This window comes from Pan paniscus, chromosome 19, assembly GCF_029289425.2.
Source record: "Pan paniscus chromosome 19, NHGRI_mPanPan1-v2.0_pri, whole genome shotgun sequence".
In the NCBI taxonomy this organism is placed as follows: Eukaryota; Metazoa; Chordata; class Mammalia; order Primates; family Hominidae; genus Pan; species Pan paniscus.
The window spans coordinates 73788901-73810097 of NC_073268.2; the positions used below are offsets into that span (position 1 = coordinate 73788901).

The following is a 21197-nucleotide window of genomic DNA, read 5'->3' on the forward strand; positions in this document are numbered from 1 at the left end:
TTGGGATGTGAGTATCTCCAAAATGGATAACCCATAGAGGTTCCTTTTTTATTTTGATTTTATTTATTTTTTTTTATTTTTTGAGATAGAGTCTCGCTCTGTCGCCCAGGCTGGAGTACAGTGGTGCGATCTCGGCTCACTACACCCTCCACATCCCGGGTTCAAGCGATTCTTCTGCCTCAGCCTCCCAGGTAGCTGGGATTACAGGAGCATGCCACCACACCTGGCTAATTTTTTTTGTATTTTTAGTAGAGACAGGGTTTTGCCACGATAGCCAGGCTGGTCTCGAACTCCTGGACTCAAGCAGTCTGCCTGCCTTAGCCTCCCAAAGTGTTGGGATTACAGGTGTGAGCCACTGCGTCCGGCCTAGAGGTCTCTGTTTAAACAATGTATATTGCACACAGTTTAACTTTTTCTTGATATCTCAGGCACACCTGTGAACAATAGTAATTTTCTGTGTTACAGTGATACCTCAGCAGCTGTTGAACTATGTAGAGCTTTTGCTCCTATACCATATGGCCCAGACTGCTCTTTAAATAAGATACCTGTTTCTTGTCTTTTCTCCGTCACTATCAGGCGGTCATGCTGTTTCTTTTGGCTGTTAAAAGCATCCGTGCCTTACCCTGCAACATCCCATCTTCATCAGCAGTGGGACTGATTACTGGCTAACAATGCTTGTTAAATTTCTCTGTAAACAAAAAGCAAATAAGTGCCAATAAGCACAGGCCTAAGGCGCTCTGGTAAAACAGTGAAGGAGCTTCCGAGGGCCACAGTTTTACTTATTCCCTGAGGTTTATAGTTCGCATAGTTAAGGTTATTAAATAAGTGACCTCTGGGTATACAAGCAGATTAGCATGAGGAAATTTTAGAGTCAGAAGGGAAACAGAAAGGGGAGATTAGCAACCACTTGAAAATGTAGCTGCAAATGAGAAACTAGTAATCCAGATGAACAGAATCAGTGTTTAATCTTATTACTTCCCTCAGGAGTGTGGTGGTGGTGTAGGTTTTGTGGAAATGTGGCATTGCTGACCTAGAAATTCTAAAGATCTGGTTTGTAGGCCTGAACCTGTTGGGGAGGGCTTTCAGCATGTTGCACAAGAATTTTTCTTTTCTTTTCTTTTTTTTTTTTTTAAGACAGGGTCTCGCTGTGTCACCCAGGCTGGAGTGCAGTGGCGTGATCATGGCTCACTGCAGCCTTGACCTCCCAGACTCAGGTGATCCCCCTACCTCAGCCTCCCAGGTAGCTGGGACTACAAGTGTGTGCCACCACACCTGCCTAGTTTTTTGTATTTTTTTAGTACAGACGGGTTTTCATCATGTTGCCAGGCTGATCTGAAACGCCTGGGCTCAAGCTGATTCACCTGCCTCCACCTCCCACAGTGCTGGGATTACAAACATGATCCCCCACGCCCAGCCAACACAAAACTTCTGATGCTCTGTTTTCTCATCTGTGAACTGGAGCTAAGGCTAAGTGGTCTGTCTGTTTAATAAGAGTTTGAATCAGATGGCCTGGCATGAAGAGTCACTGGCCTGAGAGAATGTCAGGGGCACTTGTAAATGTGTAAAGGGCTGAAAAATCCTGAGGGATTATTATTATTGCTATTGTTGTTATTATTCACAGACACATCCAACAGCCATTGTCTGCCTCCTTATCTGTCATGCTTTCTGCACGAGCGTCAGCCTGAGCTTCAATCTGTGTGTATATCTGCAGCTTACGTCCTTGCCACCCCTCCAGAACCCAGTTTCATCCTTGTAGGTTTTTCCGAAGCAGGATTTGCACAAGTGGCGTGTTTTCTTAAGTATTTATTTTGCAGGCCATTTACTCGGCATGGCTATTTTTACAGTGGGTAAGGAGCAAGGCTAAAAATAACTTAGCTCATAACCAGACAGGTTCTGCATTTGACATTTACGTGGAATTCATTTGCATCTCATTTGTTCGCCTTTCTGTTTAACAGGTAGAATGTAAGAAAGCTCAGCCGAAAGAAGTCATGTTCCCACCTGGGACAAGAGGCCGGGCCCGGGGACTGCCTTACACCATGGACGCGTTCATGCTTGGCATGGGGATGCTGGGTGAGTCTGGACAGGACCGCAGGTCACCATGGACTGGGAGGGCTATGGAGGCCTCTACTCCCAATTGGGTCACCTACCAGTGGGGCAAACTGCTTCACCTTTCTAAGCCTCAGTTTCCTTGTCTGTAGATGAGGATGATAATTCCCCGTTCCAAGACAGATGTGATGATTAAGTGTGGGTGTGTGTGTGTGCATGCATGTGTGTGTGTGTGTGTGTGTTTGTATTTATAATCTTGCCCCATGCCTGGCTTATAGGATATGTTAGACTATTTTCTCTCTTTTCCATCTCCTTCCTCAAAAGAAGGAAAAGTCCCCCTCTATCTGCCTCAGCCCTCTCATCTGAGTGGGAGTTCTTAAGATGTAAGGACTCCTGGCTGACTTGACTTGTGTGGGCTAAGGCTACATTTTCTAAAACTTGGGAGAGGAGGGAAGTGGTAAGGGTGGGCGATAATCCTGTCTATTTAAATGATTAACATTTTTCTCTTGGGATATCAAAATTTGCATTTAAATGGATGTTTTAAATAGCCTGTTTTACTCTTTATTTGCCAAAAAAAAAAAAAAAAAAAAAAGATGAAAGACAAAGTGTGTTTGTTCTGACTAAAAATGATTTCTCCTGGCTTTTAGAGAAATTGAGTTGCATATTATGCCCGTTTCCTTAAAGGTATCTCTGTCCGTCCTGCGTAGATAATTGAAAATCTTACCGCTTAAATGGCATGAAAGATGGAGAAAGCAGTGGAGATGCGTAATGGTGTAGGTCGCAACAATAATTAGAAATTTAAAGGCGAGAGAACGGTATTTTAGTGCAAGTTATTGTGTGTCAGGAAAATACTAATTAAATGGGATAAATGGTAGTTAATGGTAAAATTCCATTCAGGCACATGAGCTGTCTAGTGTTAATGGATTTTCATTTGGTTTGGCTAAGAGTCCCACTTCTACATTGTTTGATAAGCCCTTTCTATATTTTCAGATTTGCTGCTGTTTAAATCACTTCTGGCTTAATTTTAAATTTATAAAACATTTTGCGGTCTGACAAAGAATTGTATCTACTTGTCTGAGGAAATAACAAGGGCAGGTAAAACTATTTTGAGGAACTTTATGAAATAGAAAAAGATGCCAGAAGAATATTAAAAATGGCCATGATGTTAATTCTCCTCATATGAATTTTTTAGGCTTAACAGAGTTTCAAAGAGAAATCCTATTGTAATTTTTTTAAATTGGCCAGATGTTTCTAAAACTTATCCCTGGAAGAAGAAACAAGTGAGAATAAATGAGAAAATGTTTTTAAAAAGAGGAATGAGAAAAGACCAACAGTGAGAATGTAACACAAAGCTACAGTAACTAAAACAGTATGGTATATGGGAATGCACCAGTTGATAGAAAAGGGTAGAGTCTAAACTAAATATATCTATATTTAAGAGTGTGATTTTAAAAATCAGTGATAATTATTTCCTGGTTCACTACAAGATAATTCCTTAGCTCCTCCTTTAAAAAATAATTTTTATTAGGTCTTTATGTTTTATATCAAAAGAAACTAAGCTGGTAGTTTTAAATGGTGAAATCAAACCTGAAAGAAGGAGAGTTGAGCTGAGTGCAGTGGTTCTCGCCTGTAATCGGGAGGCTTAAGCACGAGGATCGCTTGAGGCCAGGAGTTTATGAGCCAGCCTGGGCAACATAGCAAGACCCCCTCTCTACAAAAAATAATAAACATTAGGCTGGGCATGGTGGCTCATGCCTGTAATCCCAGCAATTTGGGAGGCCGAGGCAGATGGATCACCTGAGGTCAGGAGTTCAAGACCAGCGTGGGCAACATGGTGAAACCCTGTCTCTACTAAAAATACAGAAATCAGCTGGGAACTGCAGCACGTGCCTGTAATCCCAGCTACTTGGGAAGCTGAAGCAGGAGAATCGCTTGAACCCAGGAGGCAGAGGTTGCAGTGAGCCAAGATTGTGCCACTGCACTCCAGCCTGGGTGACAGAGTGAGACTCTGTCTCAAAATAATAATAATAATAATAATAATAATAATAATAATAATAATAATAAACATTAGTGGGGTGTGGTGGCGTGCACCTATGGCCTCAGCTACCCAGGAGGCTGGTGCGGGAGGAAAGCTTGAGCCCAGGAACTCTGGGCTGTGCAGATTTGGTGTCCCCACTAAATTTGGCATCAATGTGGTGACCTCCTAGGAGTGGAGGAACATCAGGTTGCCTAAGGAGGGTGAACAGGACCAGGTTGGAAATGAAGCAGCACAAAACTCTGTGCTGATCAGAGTGGGATCGTGCCTGTGAGTACCCACTGCACCACAGCCGGGGCAGCATAGAGCATAGCAAGACCTGTTTCTGAAAAAATATAAAATAAGAAAGAGTTGGGGGCCAGGCCGGTGGCTCATGCCCATAATCCTAGCACTTTGGGAAGCCAAGGCAGGAGGATTGCCTGAGCCCAGGAGTTCAAGACCAGCCTGAGCAAAATGATAAGACCCTGTCTCTCTCTTTCTTTTTTTTCTTGAGATGGAGTCTCGCTCTGTCGCCAGGCTGGAGTGCCGTGGCACGATCTCAGCTCACCGCAACCTCCGCCTCCTGGGTTCAAGCAATTCTCCTGCCTCAGCCTCCCAAGTAGCTGGGATTACAGGCGCGCGCCACCACACCCAGCTAATTTTTGTATTTTTAGTAGAGACGGGATTTCACCATGTTGGCCAGGATGGTCTCGATCTCTTGACCTTGTGATCCGCCCGCCTCAGCCTCCCAAAGTGCTGGGATTACAGGCGTGAGCCACTGCGCCCAGCAACGCTGTCTCTTAAGAAAATAAATAAATAAAAGCAAAATAAAAATAAGAAAGAGTTGAGCCTATTACCACCTACTGGGTTTTAGAGTCTTGAATTTAAAATGAGCATAAAGGCCCTACAGCATAAAATGGAAGACCTTCAGGATCCAACTTCAGGAAATTTCCCACCTTTCTGAGTCTAACTTGGTACCCTCTGCATGCTGGGAAGAAGGAACTGGTTTTCATCTGGGAGAAGCAAAGGTGTGAAGCGGAGCCAGCTCAGCTCCTGTCAGTTGACAAAGAGCAAAGAGTGCTTGCTCAGCCTCCCAGACTCCGAGCAAAGGCTCAGGCCCACATCTCCATAATCACCCAAGCAGGGATCCCTGAACAGAAGGGTACCTAACATTTCATCATGGGAACACAGGTAGGGAGGCGGGGCAGGAGGCATGGGTCAAGAGCACCTGCTGCGTGACCAGCCCTGGGTAGCCTTGGGACACAGTGCTTCACAAGCAGATGTGCTTCCTGCCCTCAGCGAGCTTGTGGTCTATACAGAGAGCCTGATGCGTAACATGAATTGCACAGACGCCTGATGATCATCATAGAGTCTAGGGGTGGTTGGAGAGCACGTCATGAGCAGTGGAAGCCAGTCTTAGGAATCAGGGAAGTGGCATTTCAGCAGAAATGAGAAGGATGAGTAAGGCAGGGGCCTTCCATTCGGAATAAACAGGCTTGGAACACGAGGACCCTACTGTGGGACCTTGAGAGCCAAGGATCCTGGCCATGTGTGTGTGGGAAGGTGGGGAGAGGCAGGCCCAGGGGCTCCAGGGTTGGCTTTGCCTGCAGCTCGTGGGCAGACCCGAGTGGCCCCTTCCTGAGAGCACCTACTGAGGTGGTAGGAGACAGCACTGGTCCCTGCGCTTATCTGGACAGCATCTGAACAGCGCCTGCTCGCTGGGGGATGGATATGTGATGCCTGCCAGGAGCTTACTCATCTGCCCAGCTCTTCCCCCGTCTACTCACAGTTCAAGTTATGACTTCCCCAAGCCACAGTAAAGAAGGGGCTGTTAGGTAAAGATATTGTTGCAGTTCAGAGCCTATTGTTCTTGAGTTATAACCTCCACAGCCCCACCCTGCTGCTGAAGGCCTTTGCCTTTTGCCTGCTGTAGCTGTGGTTGTGCCTAACCCCAGACCCTATCCAGCCCAACCCCAGGTCACAGAGGCACTAGTCTTCTTCTAACCAAGTAGAGAACCCTTTGGATGGAATGGATGGGGTCAGCCCTAGCCAGAGCAGGGCTCCAGCAAGGGAGGCCGTGTGGTCCAGAGGCAAGAGCTTGGGACTTCAGAATCAGCAGACCTGGACTCTTCACTGTATCAGCTGTGTGATTTGGGGCAAGTGGCTTAGCCTCTCTATTCTTCATTTATCCTACCCATGGGGTAACAATCTTACTTCATGGGGTTGTTCAGGGATAAATGAAACTGTATCTTGCCTGGTAAATGCTGTATTTAGTCTAATCTGAGATGCCATGGCTAGTAAGATGTATGTTCATGTACTCTTCAGAAAGAAAAAATATGCTATTAATTAAACCGCATAATGCTTTCTTATCACATTGGCTGCAAGATAGATCCCACTTTCAGAGAAGTTAAAGTGTGGAAAAGATGTGTGTCTTCAAATCAACAAGGTATCGTAGCATGTACTCAAGCTGGGAGTTGTTATTAACAAGGCACTAGGAAGCCCTACCGCTTGGACTTCCTTACCACCCAAGGCTGAGAACCTAGCTAGACTCACGAATGTGACCTGTGCTGTGGCAACTGCGGCCTCTTTCTCCTTGTGGACTCCCAGCCCAAGGAGTTTGGATTATTCTTGAGTAGCCACCTTCTGACAAAGATCTGTGTGCTGGATTCCAGGCCTCATCAGCCCTGGGCCCTCCTGAATTTCCCAGTGACTGTGGTGAGGCCATCCATATGCACTGAGCAGGGTCTCCTAAGATGTCCCAAAATGTGTCCTTCAGCCAGGAACCAGCTCAGCCAGAGGTCCAGGCAGAAGGGATGAATCAGATACAGTGTCAAGTTGTATCTGAGGAGATACAGGCCTCCCCAGCCATCACAGAGCCTCCTCCTGAGCCCTCTGTAAAGCACCCACTGGGAACTCCCTGGGCTGCCCTCTGTTTTACCCATTGGCCCAGCTTGGCCCTCTGGGTCTATGGACTCTCTAAGCGAGGAGACTGCCATTTGCTGAGCTATGATGGAAGCCCTTGACTCTGTCATCAAAGACTGTTTCTCTTTCTTCTTGCTTCTTCCCTCAAAAGTGGTAGTGTAGCATCAGGCAGAGTCAAATCTTTTGGTAGGATGGCCTCACATGACCCCATCAGTTACATGAGTCACCATCTCCACCGAGCACTATGCCTGCATATTAGTCCTGGAAGCACTACCATCCTCACCAACAGCAATCTGGCTGATGAACTTGACTCACGCAGAAAAACATTTTCTTAAAGTTAACTAACCAATGAAATTAGATGAGGTTTCCATGATTTAAACTTTTATTATTGAAAGAGTGGAAAAATAAATAGCACTTCTAGGGATTTTTTAGAAGTGAGACTATAAACCATTAAAACATTAAAATTCATTCATTCAACAAATATTTATTAAATGAGTACCTACTAAGTGCCAGGCACTGTTCTAGATGCTGAAAATGCAGCAGAAAACTAAGTCTCTGACTTCAAGGAGCTGACATTCTAGTGAGGAGTCTGAGACAACCAGCACACTGGTCTGTAAATGACTCGAACACTGTGGAACTAATTTTTAAATATCATTTAAGATTTTCTCCATACTCTGGGTGGTCTCTTCAGAGGGAGGCTGATAAGCATGTAGTTGCACAGTTATTCTATCTTGATCTCTGTTGATATGGCTGCAGACATCCTTGGGGAAAACCTACACCTGTTTTGGTTTTAGCTTTTACAGCGTTTGACAGAATCACAGAATAATCAACCCAATGGGAATTCCTTAAAAGGAATGTAGAAGAGAAGAGGAGGGGTTATCCTTAGGCCAGGTCTCCCACCTTTGAGCCGGACAAAACCAGAGTCACCTAAGACTCTTAGGAAAGGTCTTTTGCAGGCCAGTGCAGTGGCTCATGCCTATAATCCCAGGAGACCGAGGCGGGCAGATCACCTGAGGTCAGGAGTTAGAGACTAGCCTGGCCAACATAGTGAAAACTCCATCTCTACTAAAAATACCAAAATTAACAGGGCATGGTGGCGCATGCCTGTAGTCCTAGCTACTCGGGAGGCTGAGGCAGAAGAATCACTTGAACCCGGGAGGCTGAGGTTGCAGTGAGCCAAGATCACACCACTGCACTCCAGCCTGGGTGACAGTGCAAGATTCCATCTCAAAAACAAACAAACAAAAAAACAGAAATGGTCTTGTGCAGCCCCTCAGACTTTGTGGCACTGCCTTGCGGCACCAAGAGGTGCCCACAGTTATCCAGCTCAATGTGATAGAATCTCTTTCATTTTTCTTAATGAAGGTGAACTTAATAAAAGCAAACACATGATGATTGTTGATATATTTTATTTCTCTGAGCCTTCTCTGCCACATAATCCCACTGCCTTTAACTTTCTTGGCCTCGTTGGGCACATGCTGTTTATTTAACATGCTGATACGAGTGTTAGAGAAATAGCACATTGCTGAGCCCTCAAAGAAAAGCTTCACCCTAGCAGGCCCAGAAACGAAGAGATGCTGATGATCAGCTAAAGCACGTTAGCCAAAAGCATTCTTAGGTGCAGTCGTACTGAGAAGCCCCCCGTGAAGTCCTGACTCAGTGTTCCCTGACATTAAGCCCCCTGAAATGTGAGCAAAAAAAAAAAAGTATCGTTGAGAACAGGGACTAGGAAGCTGTAATCTGCTGGCGTTCACTAACAGATCAAAAGATTGGAGATTGGCTGGAACTTAAAACCATATATCTACACTCAGTTTCGATGGGGATCTGGCTTTCCCAAAAATATCTGTTTAGGTTATTCTCAAGGAAGTGTTCCTTTGTTTAGCCGCTTCCTGGTGGACAGAGGAAACTCAGAATTCAGCTCTTCATTGTCCCTGTAGAGCAGTGCAGTCCAATAGAACTTCCTGCAAGGGAGGGAAGGTCCTGTCTGCACTAGCCAATATCACTAGCCGCCTGTGCACGGTAGCTGCTGAGCCCTTGAGTTGTGGCTTTTGCGAATGAGGAACTGGAGCTTTCATTTTAGATCATTTGAATTAAATTTAAATTGGACGGCGCAGGTCTGGAGGAGCCCCTGCAACTCAGGGTGATTCTGGGGGCAAAGCATCTTTGTAGACTTTAGCCTTCACGTCCTTGCCTAGGAAGGACTCTTGGCACTTGGTGTTTAGTCTGTTTGCAGACCTCATGGAGCCGATGAGGAGCCCCAGGCAGTGCTCTAAACATCACGCAGCAGATATGTCACACTCTGGCAGTTCCCTGGATAAACAGCCCTGTCTCTTGTCTCTTTCAAGTCTGGGGCCTGGTGGGAGCCGTTTTCCATGACTCTGAGTAGCTGAGTAACAGAGCCCAGGAGAAGATGAGCCATGGACCCGTCTAGAAGGGAGACATCTCTAGGGTTGCAGCAAAGATCTAGAACCAGAACCACAGTTTTGACAACTTTGTCAGCATCCCCAAAATGGGGCCTCAAAATGAGCTCACTGGCAAATCCAAATTCTATTGTTGATTTCTGTATTTTTGCTTCTGCAATGGAAAGCCGATCTGCAAGAGAGGTGGTCACCCTGGCAGAAGCCTTGATTTTTTTTGACTTTAGTGACAAGAGATAATTACTGTGGGATTGATCAGGCGTCCAGAGTATTGGAGCAGATAAATTGTGCAGTGGCCAGTGTGGGAGGGGCCAGGCTGCTAATGGAAGTGGTGGCTGGGTCATCCCGCCGTAATGTGGCTTGATGGAGCGTCTGCACGGGTCTGCTGTAATGTGCTATTGATATGCAGCCAGCCAATTTCCCCCGTGTGGCTGGGGCTGTGAACCATTCGAGCAGAGCTGGGCTGCACAGCAGTAAATGAAGAGGAAAATTGAAGTAATGTTGTATTATAAATTTATGATTTCATCTGCCTGACCTAGAGGATGTTCGGCGATTGGGGGTGGAGATAAGATCCCCCGCTCTGGCAGATGCCGAATTCTCATCTTTGTGGTTTGGGAGACTATAGTATTGCTGTGTCCAGGAAGAGTGGGGTGAGACCCAAAGTTGGGGTGAACTTGACCATGCTTTTCTTCTTTCTCGTTGAAGCCTTGTAGGAAAGCCAGGAAGAAAGCAGATATAATTGCATTGTATTTGTCACCTAAGTGCAAGGAGAAACTGGCTGCTCTGCCACTTCCCACCCTCCCTGAGGGAAGGTGACACATGGGCTTATGCTTTTGCTGTCAGATTAACACTAAAATATTTAAGACCCCCAGCTCTGAAGTTAGAAGCAAAGGAGCCATTTTTCATCAGGAAAGCCCCTAGGCAGCCATGACTTGGCTGTTTGCATATAATCCATTTATCAATATTGTTGAAATCATGGTATAAGAAATCTAGTACAAGATCTGATTTGCTAGCAGGTGATTAATTTGGAGGAGAACTGAGCTGCCTAGCCATGAAATAAATACGAAGGAAGGCGCCAGTATGCATGTGTCCATTTAAGGCATCTGAGCCCTGGCCTTTGCTGTTCTTCCTTCCTTCTTTCTCCGTCGGGTTCCTGAGCTCAACATCCCACCGGGCTCCTGCTCCTTAGCTAGCAGTCAGTGCAGAGCTGCTGGGTCCTTCTGCCTCGCTTGGGCAGGCTTCTGTCAATGAGTCACCAAGCACTGGGAAATAAGCGCACAGGAAGGAGCGGGTGGCAAGACCCTGTGGAGGTAGAGACAGTTCCATTCAGTGAGTGAGCTGTGACTGCAAATTTGGGAAGGTTCTGGGGGAAGCAAGGGAAAGGAGCCACAGCTGGTCTCACTCAAGAATTTGGGCATGTCACTGTTGCAAGGGACCCACAAGGCTTTCCACAGGTGACAAGACTTAAGCTCCAAGAGAAAAAGGAAGACTCCTATCTTAAGTCGGGTTGCTGTCACAGATTACCATAGACGAGGTGGCTTATGAACAACAAACATTTATTTCTCACAGTTCTGGAGGCTGGGAAGTAAGGATCAAGATGCTGGCTGATTCCGTGTCTGGTGAGGGCCCGCTTCCTCATAGATGGCCCCTTCTAACCGTGTCCTCACGTGTTGGAAGGGGTGAGGGTCTCTCTGTGACCTCTTTGTTAAGGGCACATTCATGAGGGCTCCACCTCATGGCCTCATCACACCCCAAAGGCCCCATCTCCTAAGGCCATCACCTTGGGGGTTAAGATTTCAACATAGAAATTTGGGGGAAACACATACATCAAATCATAACAACCCCCAAGGGCATGGTTGTGGGCCAGAGGCAGGACTGGAACCCAGGTCTCCTGACTTCAGACCCGTGAGTTTCTGCTCTAGGTCTGGTGGCAGATCCACTGATCCTAGGCAGAGGCTACAACACCAACATCCACCAGGAAGTGAGGGACGGTGGAGCCCATCTCCAAGGCACAAAAGCTCTGAGTAGGCAGCAGGATGACAAGCAAACTCTGACTCCTGTTGCCGAGTGCAGGCAAAGTGGAATTTAGTAAGGGGTCCTTTTCCATTAGCCCTCACTTGCAGGGTCAGGAAGTGGTCAGTGTGATGTATGAGAAGCCACTGAGCAGGTGGGTGATAAGACCCCAGAGCTGTGTGTAGGGATGTTTTTAAAGGGGTTGTGTAGAAGGGCAGAGACACCCGTGGAAAGTGTCACTGTTGCCCTCAATTGCTGGAGAGCCTGGAGGCTGTCATAAGTCCACCCATCAAAGTAATTGTTTGCCAGTGTTTTGATAACAAGCAACAGAAACAGCCCTGGCTGCTGTAAGCAGCAAAGGAGATTATTAGAAGGAGCTTGGGCAGTGCTGGAGAATTGACAGGATGGCTGGAGAACAGGACTCAGAAAACAGGCAGGAACTGGGGGAGCTGGGTGGTCAGAGCCCCAGCCCTAGCCAAGGGGACAACTCAGGAATGACCTGGTCAGGGGGCCACTGTTGCCAACACTGGATGCCAGATTCTGCTACTGACACCAGAATAAATTCGGAGCCAGTCCCTCCTCCTCTGCCCTACCAGCTCCAGAGGCAGATCCCAAGGAGGGCTTCCGTCTGTCAAGCCCAGGTTCACGGGCCTGCCTCCCAGCCTCCAGCCCCAGGAAGAGCCCTGAGGCCTTCTCAGCTTCTGTGATGGCAGGGGGGTGGGCCTCTCTCCAAGACTTACACACAGGGAGAGGCTCAGGGGCTGGGCAGCCAAAAAATGACCACAGACATTCACCTCCAAGGTCAAAGCGAAAGTCACGTTCTCGGTGGTTGGGTGGCCGTGGTGGCATCTTAAGAGCAAGAATGTGCTGAGGTTACATATACACTGAGTGGAGGGAGGCAGAGTGAGCCTGACCCATACGGCCTTCATTTAGCCTGAATCAGGCAGGGACTTGAAGAATGAAGTGGCCTGAGCAGCCACAATGACTCCCTGAGAGCTGAATGACACCTCACATCACTGGGGGTTAGTGACAGATCTGAGATGGTCACACCAGCCCCTGGACTTGCCAGCTGAGTTTCTTGTGTGCCCAGTGGCCAGCCCAGTGGCAGTTTCTACAAGTGTCTTTCAATGAACCACTCACCCCCTAGCTTGTCTGCTGAGACAGGGGTCTAGAAACAATACGCTTGTGGTGAAACGCCCATCCAGTCACACGGCACGGGGCTCCTGAGTTGGAGCTACACTTTGTGGTATGCATCTTAACACACCCAGCCCCTCACCATTCTCCAAAGATCTTGGCACCTCCGTGGAGTGTCAAAACTGCAGTGTGGGCCATGGCTCATCAGGCCAAGCGTTTTCCAGAGGCCCAGGGTGAGCCCTGAGTTTGGCCGCTAAACTGTGACTCCTGAGTTCGCATGCTCTGTCTGGTGCTGGCTCTGATGTCCACTGGCTTGGGAGGATGCATCACGAGGACTTTAATCTCCTACTGTCAATAGCTTTAAGGTAAAGTACATGCAGGGTAAGCTCTCCAAATGTCAGAGCCAGGCGCAGGCTTTGTGTTTGGTGCTGATGCATGGCATTTACTCTGAAGGTTCAGGAAAGTACATGGGCTTTGCGGGGTCTGGCTGCCCAAATACGGGTTAATTAGCAACAGCTGACAGCAGCAGCCCCGGCCACAGGAGAGAGGTGACCCAGACCCTTGATAAAAAACCTTCATGGGAGACAAATTATTCTGTGAAGGAAAATAACTCAGGCTTTCCTCATTGCCACCCTCCGCGAGATTTTACCCCAGACCTGAGGCGGCTGTACTAACAAGACTCTGATCTTTCTCTTTGTGTTCAAGGATATCCCAACTTCGTGGCGACCTATGGCCGTGGCTACCCCGGATTTGCTCCAAGCTATGGCTATCAGTTCCCAGGTGAGTGGCTTGGTCTCCCAGGGCTTTGAAAGCACAAGAGGTGGGCTGCATTTGGGGGGAGGTGAGAGGACCCCTAAAGAGAATGCATTTCTTACATGCATCCACTTGAAAATGACCTATACGTGATAAATTTCAAATCCACTGAAGTTCAAGGCCAGGATGCAGCTCAGAGTTTCTGATTAACTCAGGTATTACTCACTGGTACCGGGTATTTGAGAACGGCAGCTTTTAAAGGGAAAGCAGGAGAACGGAGGCAGGAGGCCTCCCTGTGCTCACCTCCTTTTTCTGAAGCCTCTTCCGGGTTTTTTCTCACTGGGGACTGAACTCTAGGCCCAGGGCTTTCTTTCACCCTCTACCACCCCTTGCCCGCCTCCCCGCTCCCTGTGTCCACCTGCCCAATGTTTGATGTCTCCCCGCCCTTCCTTCCTTTCCTCCACCCCTCCTCCTCCTGCTCGGTCCTGACTGCTGTGGCTTCGGCGCCCTTCTAGGCTGTGTTGATGTTGAGCTGCTAGGGGTTGGGGCTGCTGTCCATCCTGGGTGGGCTGTTTAGATTATCCTTTCCCTCTGCGTGGGGAGAAGCAGCGAGGGGAAACATGGTCTTGTAGGGATGGGGTAGGGACAATGAAGGAAGCGATGTTTTACAGGGTATGCTTTTCCCCAGCCTTTCTCAAATCTGGAGTACAGATAAGAATATATTGGGGTGTTTGGGGGTCTCCATGTGCAAAGGACAGCCGAGATTCCAGAGGAGGTGCAGGGACAGAGTCTTGTCCCCTGTGGGTTTTCTGCTGAGGGAGGAGGCTCCCTGGGGAGCTGGGCTGCAGGCGGAGTTTCACCCCTGCCTTGTCGTCATGCCTAGACCTGGAGGTCTGGGAGTGTCAGGGTCTGAGATGAATTAGGAAGCAAAGGGAGTGAAGACGCATCGCTGGAAGATGGCGCCCTGACACTGATGACAGGAGGGCAGAGTGAGGGCTTGGCCTGGTCTTTGCCTCAGACCAAGCATTGGGGCGGGAAGGGTGTAGTTGGAGAGATGAGGAGGCATTTGGGGGCACCTAGAGCCGTGCTCTATGGCAGACAGATCCTTCAACCAGCGGTGGAAGCCCCAGGCTCTTGTCCTGTCTCCGATACCACCTGGCCAAGTGGCCATGGGCAGGTCACTCAGCTTCTAGGGCCTTACTTCTCTCTTTTGGAAAAGGGGGTCTACGAGGAATGGTCTTTGGGGTCTGTGCCCCTCTCCGATTGTGTGGGTCAGAGGGTGCAGGGAAGGCAGGCACAGAAGCAGAAGTCCAAGATGGAGGAGTTTGAGTGCAGGTTGCTCCCCCACCAGTGTCCCCTGGGGCTGGGATGGTTCCCCATCTGGGAGGGGCCTCAACAAGACTCCTTGGCCCGCACTAAGGAAGCCGTCCCCAAAGATGCCCCCCAGCAGCAGGCTGCTTCAGGATGGCCACAGGCTCCCAGACCTGAAGAAAAGAAGGGCACATGCAAGAAGGACCACCACAAGAGAGGCCAGCACTCAACCAGCCACTGTCATTAGACTTTCCCATTTCCAGGCAGAGACCCCCACCAGGCACAGGCACAGAGGTAGAAACTCCTTCTGAAGGGGTCACAGTACGCAAGGGGTAGGACCTGCATTTGGACCAGGCGGTCTGGGCCTTAACTGCCACCCTCCACCATCTCCCTAGTGTCTATTTTTCTGGTACAATAACACTAGCCACAAAGAGCTACTAAAACTTAGGTTTAAATTAAAGTTGGCTGGGTGCGGTGGCTCACACCTGTAATCCCAACACTTTGGGAGGCCGAGGTGGGAGGATCACTTGAGGTCAGGAGTTCGAGACCCACCTGGCCAACATGGTGAAACCCCGTCTCTACTAAAAATATAAAAATGAGCCGGGCATGGTGCCCGGCATCTATAATCCCAGCTACTCGGGAGGCTGAGGCAAGAGAATCACTTGAACCCAGGAGGCAGAGGTTTCAGTGAGCCGAGATCACACCACTGTACTCCAGCCTGGATAACAGAGTGAGACTCTGTCTCAAAAATAAGAAGAAGAATAAGAAGAAGTAAAAAGAAAATTTCAGTTCCTTTAGAAACACTGGCCACATTTCAGTGACTCAGTAACCATGTGTGGCAAGTGGCTATTGCCAGCACAGAATGTAGAACAGTCACCGTGGAAATTTATGGGCTGGTGCTGTTCCAGTGCCTAAAGGAAGAGGGCTGTTATTGGGGGGGTGCGTGGTCCACACACTTACACATGCGCACCACTCCTTCCTGGAGAGACCCATGGGGTCAGTGTCCCTGTGCTTCATTCTCTGCCAGTCTTGCTCAGCCCAGAAGCTGGTGGCTTTTCCTCTCACTTCCTCCCCTCGCTTCCCCTCCAGGGGATGACAGGTGCAAAGGCTCACGCATCTCGGCCCTCCAGGTGCAGCACTGATCTGTGCACTCAGCCTGCACAACCTGCTCCCCTCCGTAATCAGGCTGCCATTGCCCCTGAGTGTGATGCTAGTCCCAGGAAGACAGAGTTGAGGGATCTTAACATGGAATAATTGGGGGAGGACATCAATGTGGACCCCATGCTAAGGCCCCTGTCTCATCAGAGGGCCTGCCCCGGGGCCCCCATGAGCTGGCTCAGGAGACATCTAGTAGAACTCTGCCTCCATGGCCTGCATCCCTGGGCCTGCCCCAGGCAGACGGACATGCAGCAGTGACCAGATTGAGGCTGGGCAGAGTGAGATAGGGTCCCCTGGGTGCCCAGCCCTTCACCAAAGCCAAGACTTTGGGAACTGGGGGCGGTGGGGGGTGGGGTGGGCTGCAGGAAGGAGGATAGAGTGGGGTTGGAGTGTTTTTGCCCAGGGCCCATCCGTTTGTCATGGCCACAGTCCCTGCAGCTTAATACAATCAGGTGGGTTTGAATGGGACAGAAATCAGGCATTACAATGTACAGAGAGCAGCTTCCTGACCTTTGGGAGTTAGCTGCCCTGTTCTCAACCATCAAACTTTTATTTTTCCATCCTTCCCACCTTCCCACTCACTATGGAAGCCTCTTGATTCTCTTAACTAATGGCCAGAAAGGGGCCACCAGTGGCCACAAGAGTAAGGCTGCCTGCTCTCAGGGAGGGCAAGAGTGGAGTGGCCCTGAACTGGGAAGGGTGGCCCCGTGGCTGGGGCCGCCCACCCCACTCATCTGAGAAGCCAGGCTAGGGTCGGAGTCTATTCCCCTCCTGACCCCCTCCCAAAGGATATGCTCCTTGTGGAGTTTTGTGTCTGTGCTTATCCCAGATGCTTCCCCAAGCAGCCAAATGTTTCCAGACACAAAGCCTAGGTAGGTCCATGTGTCATTCCAGTCAAGAGCGCAGGGAGTAGCTGAGCCCCTCTAGAACCAAACTTGATGACTCCTGGAGCCACAGCCTCAGGGCCAGGGCTACAGAGAAGCTTCGGGATGCCCTGACTTCCATCTGTCACCTCATGCCAATAAGGAAAGTTTCGGGTGGATCTGGCCGAGGCGGCTGGGGTACAGAAGGGGGGACCCAGAGATGGGGCAGCCCAGCCCTCTGCCCTCTCCTCATCCCCATCAGGTAGATTCTGCGAACCCCTGCCATGCCCCGGGGATCCTGTGACTTCGTGACATTGCACAGCAGTCATGTCACCTCCCAACTATCCTGATGTTTTCTTTGTGGTCTTTCTTTTCAGTGTCCTCACTGTATGTCCACTTTACCCACTTCCCACCTCTGGTCCCCCTCATGCTGTGCATGGATCCCGAACCTCTCCCAGCCCCTTTCTGAGTCTCCCTAGCAGGGCCATGCAAGACAGCTAGCTGGGAGAAATGAAAGTACGCCCAGGTCCTAGAGAGCTCCGAGACTCTTCATCCTGGCTGTTCTCACTCATAAACCAGGTAGCCTGGGTCCCCTTTCAGGAAGATGCAATCTGATCCCCTTTATGAAGGGTCCTCCTTTCCACCTGGACTTACCCTTTCTATGAACATCCATCTCATCTGGTTGGGGGTGCAGATATCACTCTTAGTAGAGCCTCATTCTCACCATGTGACATGGGGCTGGCTGCACGGACCTTCCTGGGCCACACAGCTGGTGGCAAGTGGCACCTGGTTGTGCCCATCTTCAGAATTCTGTCAGAATAAATGTAATGTTCCTAGAGAAGGCTAGACACTGGATAGTTTTTAGAGTGGGGAGTAGTTCTTTTCTAGAAAGGCTGGGTGGTGACCAACCACTCTGGGAACAGCTCCTTCTTCCCACATCCAGGTGTCCACCCCAGCCTGGAATTTGGATCAGGATCCCGTCTTGAATTATTATGGGTTGTGATCAGGGATCTCCCCTGCTTCCTCTCTTTTCCCCACTCTGGACTTCTCATTTCAGTTTAATCTGTTAATTTCTGTTCTTATTTCACTTTGCAGACTATTTGCCGGTTTCACAAGACATAATTTTTATCAACTAGCTCTTAAGAGAGGCATAGCAAAGTGGGGTTTGCTACCATTTCTAGAGAGAGAGGACACAGTCCTGGCCTGGGCTGCCCCCGCTCCAGTCAATGCTCACTGAAAGTCTGTCTTAGCTGCCTGTTTGAATGACTGTTCTTTTTCTCATTTTTAATTCTTGGACTCATGTCCTCATTGCTTCATTCAATTAAAAAAAAATTATTCTCCAGTCCCCTCCCACTTTGCTTCTTGTATGCATTGTGACCGACCCCACTTCCTCAGAATGTAACGGGGCCAGAGGGAAACTTCTCACAAACTTCGTAGAGCCTCCTCAGGGGAAGCTAGGAAGAAGACATCAAATGTTTTTAAGTCATGACCAAACAGGCTTGTTGGGGACATATCATGGGGTGAGCTTTGAAGTGCTGGTGGTCCAGAGGGGTTGCAGATACGTGACTTGGAGCACCCGTGTCTTACGATGGACAGTGATAAAGGTGAACACACAGAGACAGACTATTCTCTAAGAATGTGAAAAACCTGATCTGGAAGAGGAGCTATATAAACACTATCTGACTATCTTTGTCTTTTGGGGCCAGTGGCTGTTGCCATAATCACAAGCCTGTCTGTCTTCGAGAAGGGACAGTGGAGTCATCCAGGTGCTGCCACATGACAGGCACGGTGGGCACCGATCCACAGTGGGCCCCACCTTCCCCAGCTCGCCTCCCTGCCTGTGCTGGCCTGGCCTTGCCTGCTGGCACCATTGGAGTAGGAGGGGGTGGAACACAGGGGGCCCATCCTGATCAGGCCCCATCTCAAGGCTGGCACTCCTGCCCATCACGCTTAGAAGGATCTTTTCCCATGGCTTGACTCCCTTCATTTCCCTAACTGAAATACACCCACTCTCTTGGAATAATGACGTACCACTCAGTTGGACCCTCGAGAGTCACTGCTTTGTCTGTGCTGGTAGTTTGTGAGAAGTGAACCGCACGCTTCCATTTGATGCATTTGATGTGAGTGAATCCATACATTTGAATGTCATTGTCCTTGAGACCCTACATGTGCAGTTTGGCTCATCTCATTAAAGATGCTTGATGTAATAATTGGTTAGTTTCCTTTTATTTTCCTGCAGGCTTTTCCATGAGTATTATTTTTTTCAAAGAACAAATCTGTATGGCTTTTCCCCATCTCCATATTTTGTTTTGCTATGAATTGCTTTGCTTTGGTGAACTTGTCCTAGTATGCTTGCCTCACAAACGTTTTAGCCATTGTGAATTTTCTTCATCTCTGTAAATAGTTCATCTGTGCTTCTCCCTGATGACGTTTTATTTTTTTCCCCTGTAAGCAACCGAGGTAGAAAAATAAATTGTTTACCATGGACATGCTGTGTGCTGCCGTCTCTTAGCCTGACAGTGTCCTGTTCTCGCTCCGGGGGAGGTGAATGCACTGAATAACCAGCACCGATGACAGCCTAGTGCAGTTTCTAAAAGCATGCGAACTCCCCCTGGCTGCCGCCTGTTCCCAGCCCTCCCTGCTTCCTGGCATCCCCTGTACTTGCTTGAGGTGGTCTGTCCTTGAGCAGAGTGGCAGAGCATCTGCATGCACCAGCTGCACAGTATCGCCCCGATGCTCCTTCCTCCGCCACAGCTCCCCTCTCAAGTGAAAATGCCACACACATCTGGAGCCCCTCACATCTGTGCACTAGGTGTGTGCGCAGTCTTACCCTCGCGCACACGGGCCTGTGTGTGGTTGTGCACGTGGCCTGCTTTCCTGACTCCCCAGAGCACTGCAGGCGGAGGAGGCACTAGTGGACAGTGGGAATGTTCTTGGATATGAAGCCGGAGGACCTGGTTTCCAGGTCCCACTTGGCCACTTAGTAGCCATGTGGCCTTGAGCAAGTCATGTATCCCTCCAAGCCCTGAAGATAATGAAAGTGCCTAGTTAGTTGAGTTGTTACAATTAAGGGATAACATGTGCATGAATGTGCCTTGTAAGTTGGTAAATGCTATAAAATTGGAAGTTTTAGAAATAGTGGGCACTGATGTGCTTACTAAGTCAGCTCTCCAGAGTGGTTTTCCCATTTTTATCCCCCATGAGGGATCTGTCATCAGTGAAAGGAATGATACAGGATTCCTATGTGAAGCTAGAGACTTGCTAGGACTTCCTCCCCACCCTCAGGCCCCATCCTTTCTCTTCCCTCCTTCCCCATTTTGCTATCACCAGGTACTGAAATAGGTACCAGACATCTGGACATGAATAAGACTGACTCCTTCAGATGCTTTTGGGCTACCCAAGGGAGAGAGAAACAGTGATAAGACCAATTGAACATCATGAGACAGGCACTTCACTAGAGAGAGGGAAGCTCTGGCCAGGCGTAGTGGCTCACACCTATAATCCCAACACTTTGGGGAGGTCGAGGCGGGTGGATTGCCTGAGCTCAGGAGTTCAAGACCAGCCTAGCTAACATGGTGAAACCCCATCTCTACTAAAAATACAAAAAATAGCCCGGTGTGGTGGCGGGTGCCTGTAGTCCCAGCTACTTGGGAGGCTGAGGCAGGAGAATCGCTTGAGCCTGGGAGGCAGAGGTTGCAGTGAGCTGAGATCACACGGTTGCACTCCAGCCTGGGTGACAGAGTGAGACTCTGTCTCAAAAAAAAAAGAGAGAGAGAGAAGCTCTCTGTGCTGTAAGGGTGCAAGGGTGGGCTGCTTGCTCAGAGTGCCCTCTAGAGAAGGTGACACCAGAACTGGGTCTCAAAAAGCCAAATAGAATTAGCCAGGTAAAGAAGGAAAGGAAGTATATCCCAGACAGAGAAATGACATGCTTAGACATTGAATCAGATAGTTTTAAGAAAGAAGAGAAACACAAAAGTAATAAAACACAAAATAATAATGGACTAAACAAAATAAGAATTCATTTTTCTCTCATGTAAAAGAAGCCTGGATGTGGCGCCATAATATTCATGGTCTGGGTTTCTTCTCTAATCTCATTCTATTCTCTTCAGCATAAGACTCCACCTCATAGTCTAAGAAGGCTGCTCAAACTCCAGCCATCACATGTTCATCCCAGAAGAACACATCTCTTCCCTTTAGTAATGCTTCCTATAAGTCATGCAGAACAGTTTGCTTAGATCCCATTGGTCAGAACTTGGTCACATGACCAGTTTCAGCTGCCTGGAAACCTCAGAGGTGTCTTTTTTCCAGGTAGCCATGTGCTCAGATAAAAATAAAGGATTTTGGTACTAAAAAAGCAGAGTGGAACGGCTACTAGTAGACACTTAGCAATTTCTGCTACAGACCTGAGAGAGGAAACATTGCAGGTCCCAGGGACTGTGAGTAGTTCAGTGCACAGGGAGCTTGCGGAAGCATCTTGGGTGGGAGGAGATCTACAAGGCTGGAGCCATGGTGGGCCTCCTGAGTCAAGTTTAGGAAGTTAAGTTTGATCCCCAAAGCACGTGAAGT

The 21197-nt window shown here is 48.8% G+C and overlaps 1 protein-coding gene across 7 annotated transcripts in view; it reads left to right on the forward strand.

Moving 5' to 3' along the window:
- The window catches only part of MSI2 (musashi RNA binding protein 2), a 428034-nt gene that overhangs the window by 357452 nt on the left and 49385 nt on the right, over window positions 1-21197 (forward strand). For 6 of the 7 annotated variants that reach the window (XR_010110574.1, XR_010110575.1, XM_034942537.4 and 3 more), the window contains exons 9-10: window positions 1956-2070; window positions 13252-13326. Coding sequence is in view for 5 of the 7 variants with exons in the window: in XM_034942537.4 (XP_034798428.1) it covers window positions 1956-2070; window positions 13252-13326 (190 nt within the window). In the remaining 2 variants the exon portion in view is untranslated. Of the gene's footprint in view, window positions 1-1955; window positions 2071-13251; window positions 13327-17726; window positions 19119-21197 lie in introns of those variants that run through there. The other variant, XM_034942539.4, reaches the window with a different exon arrangement.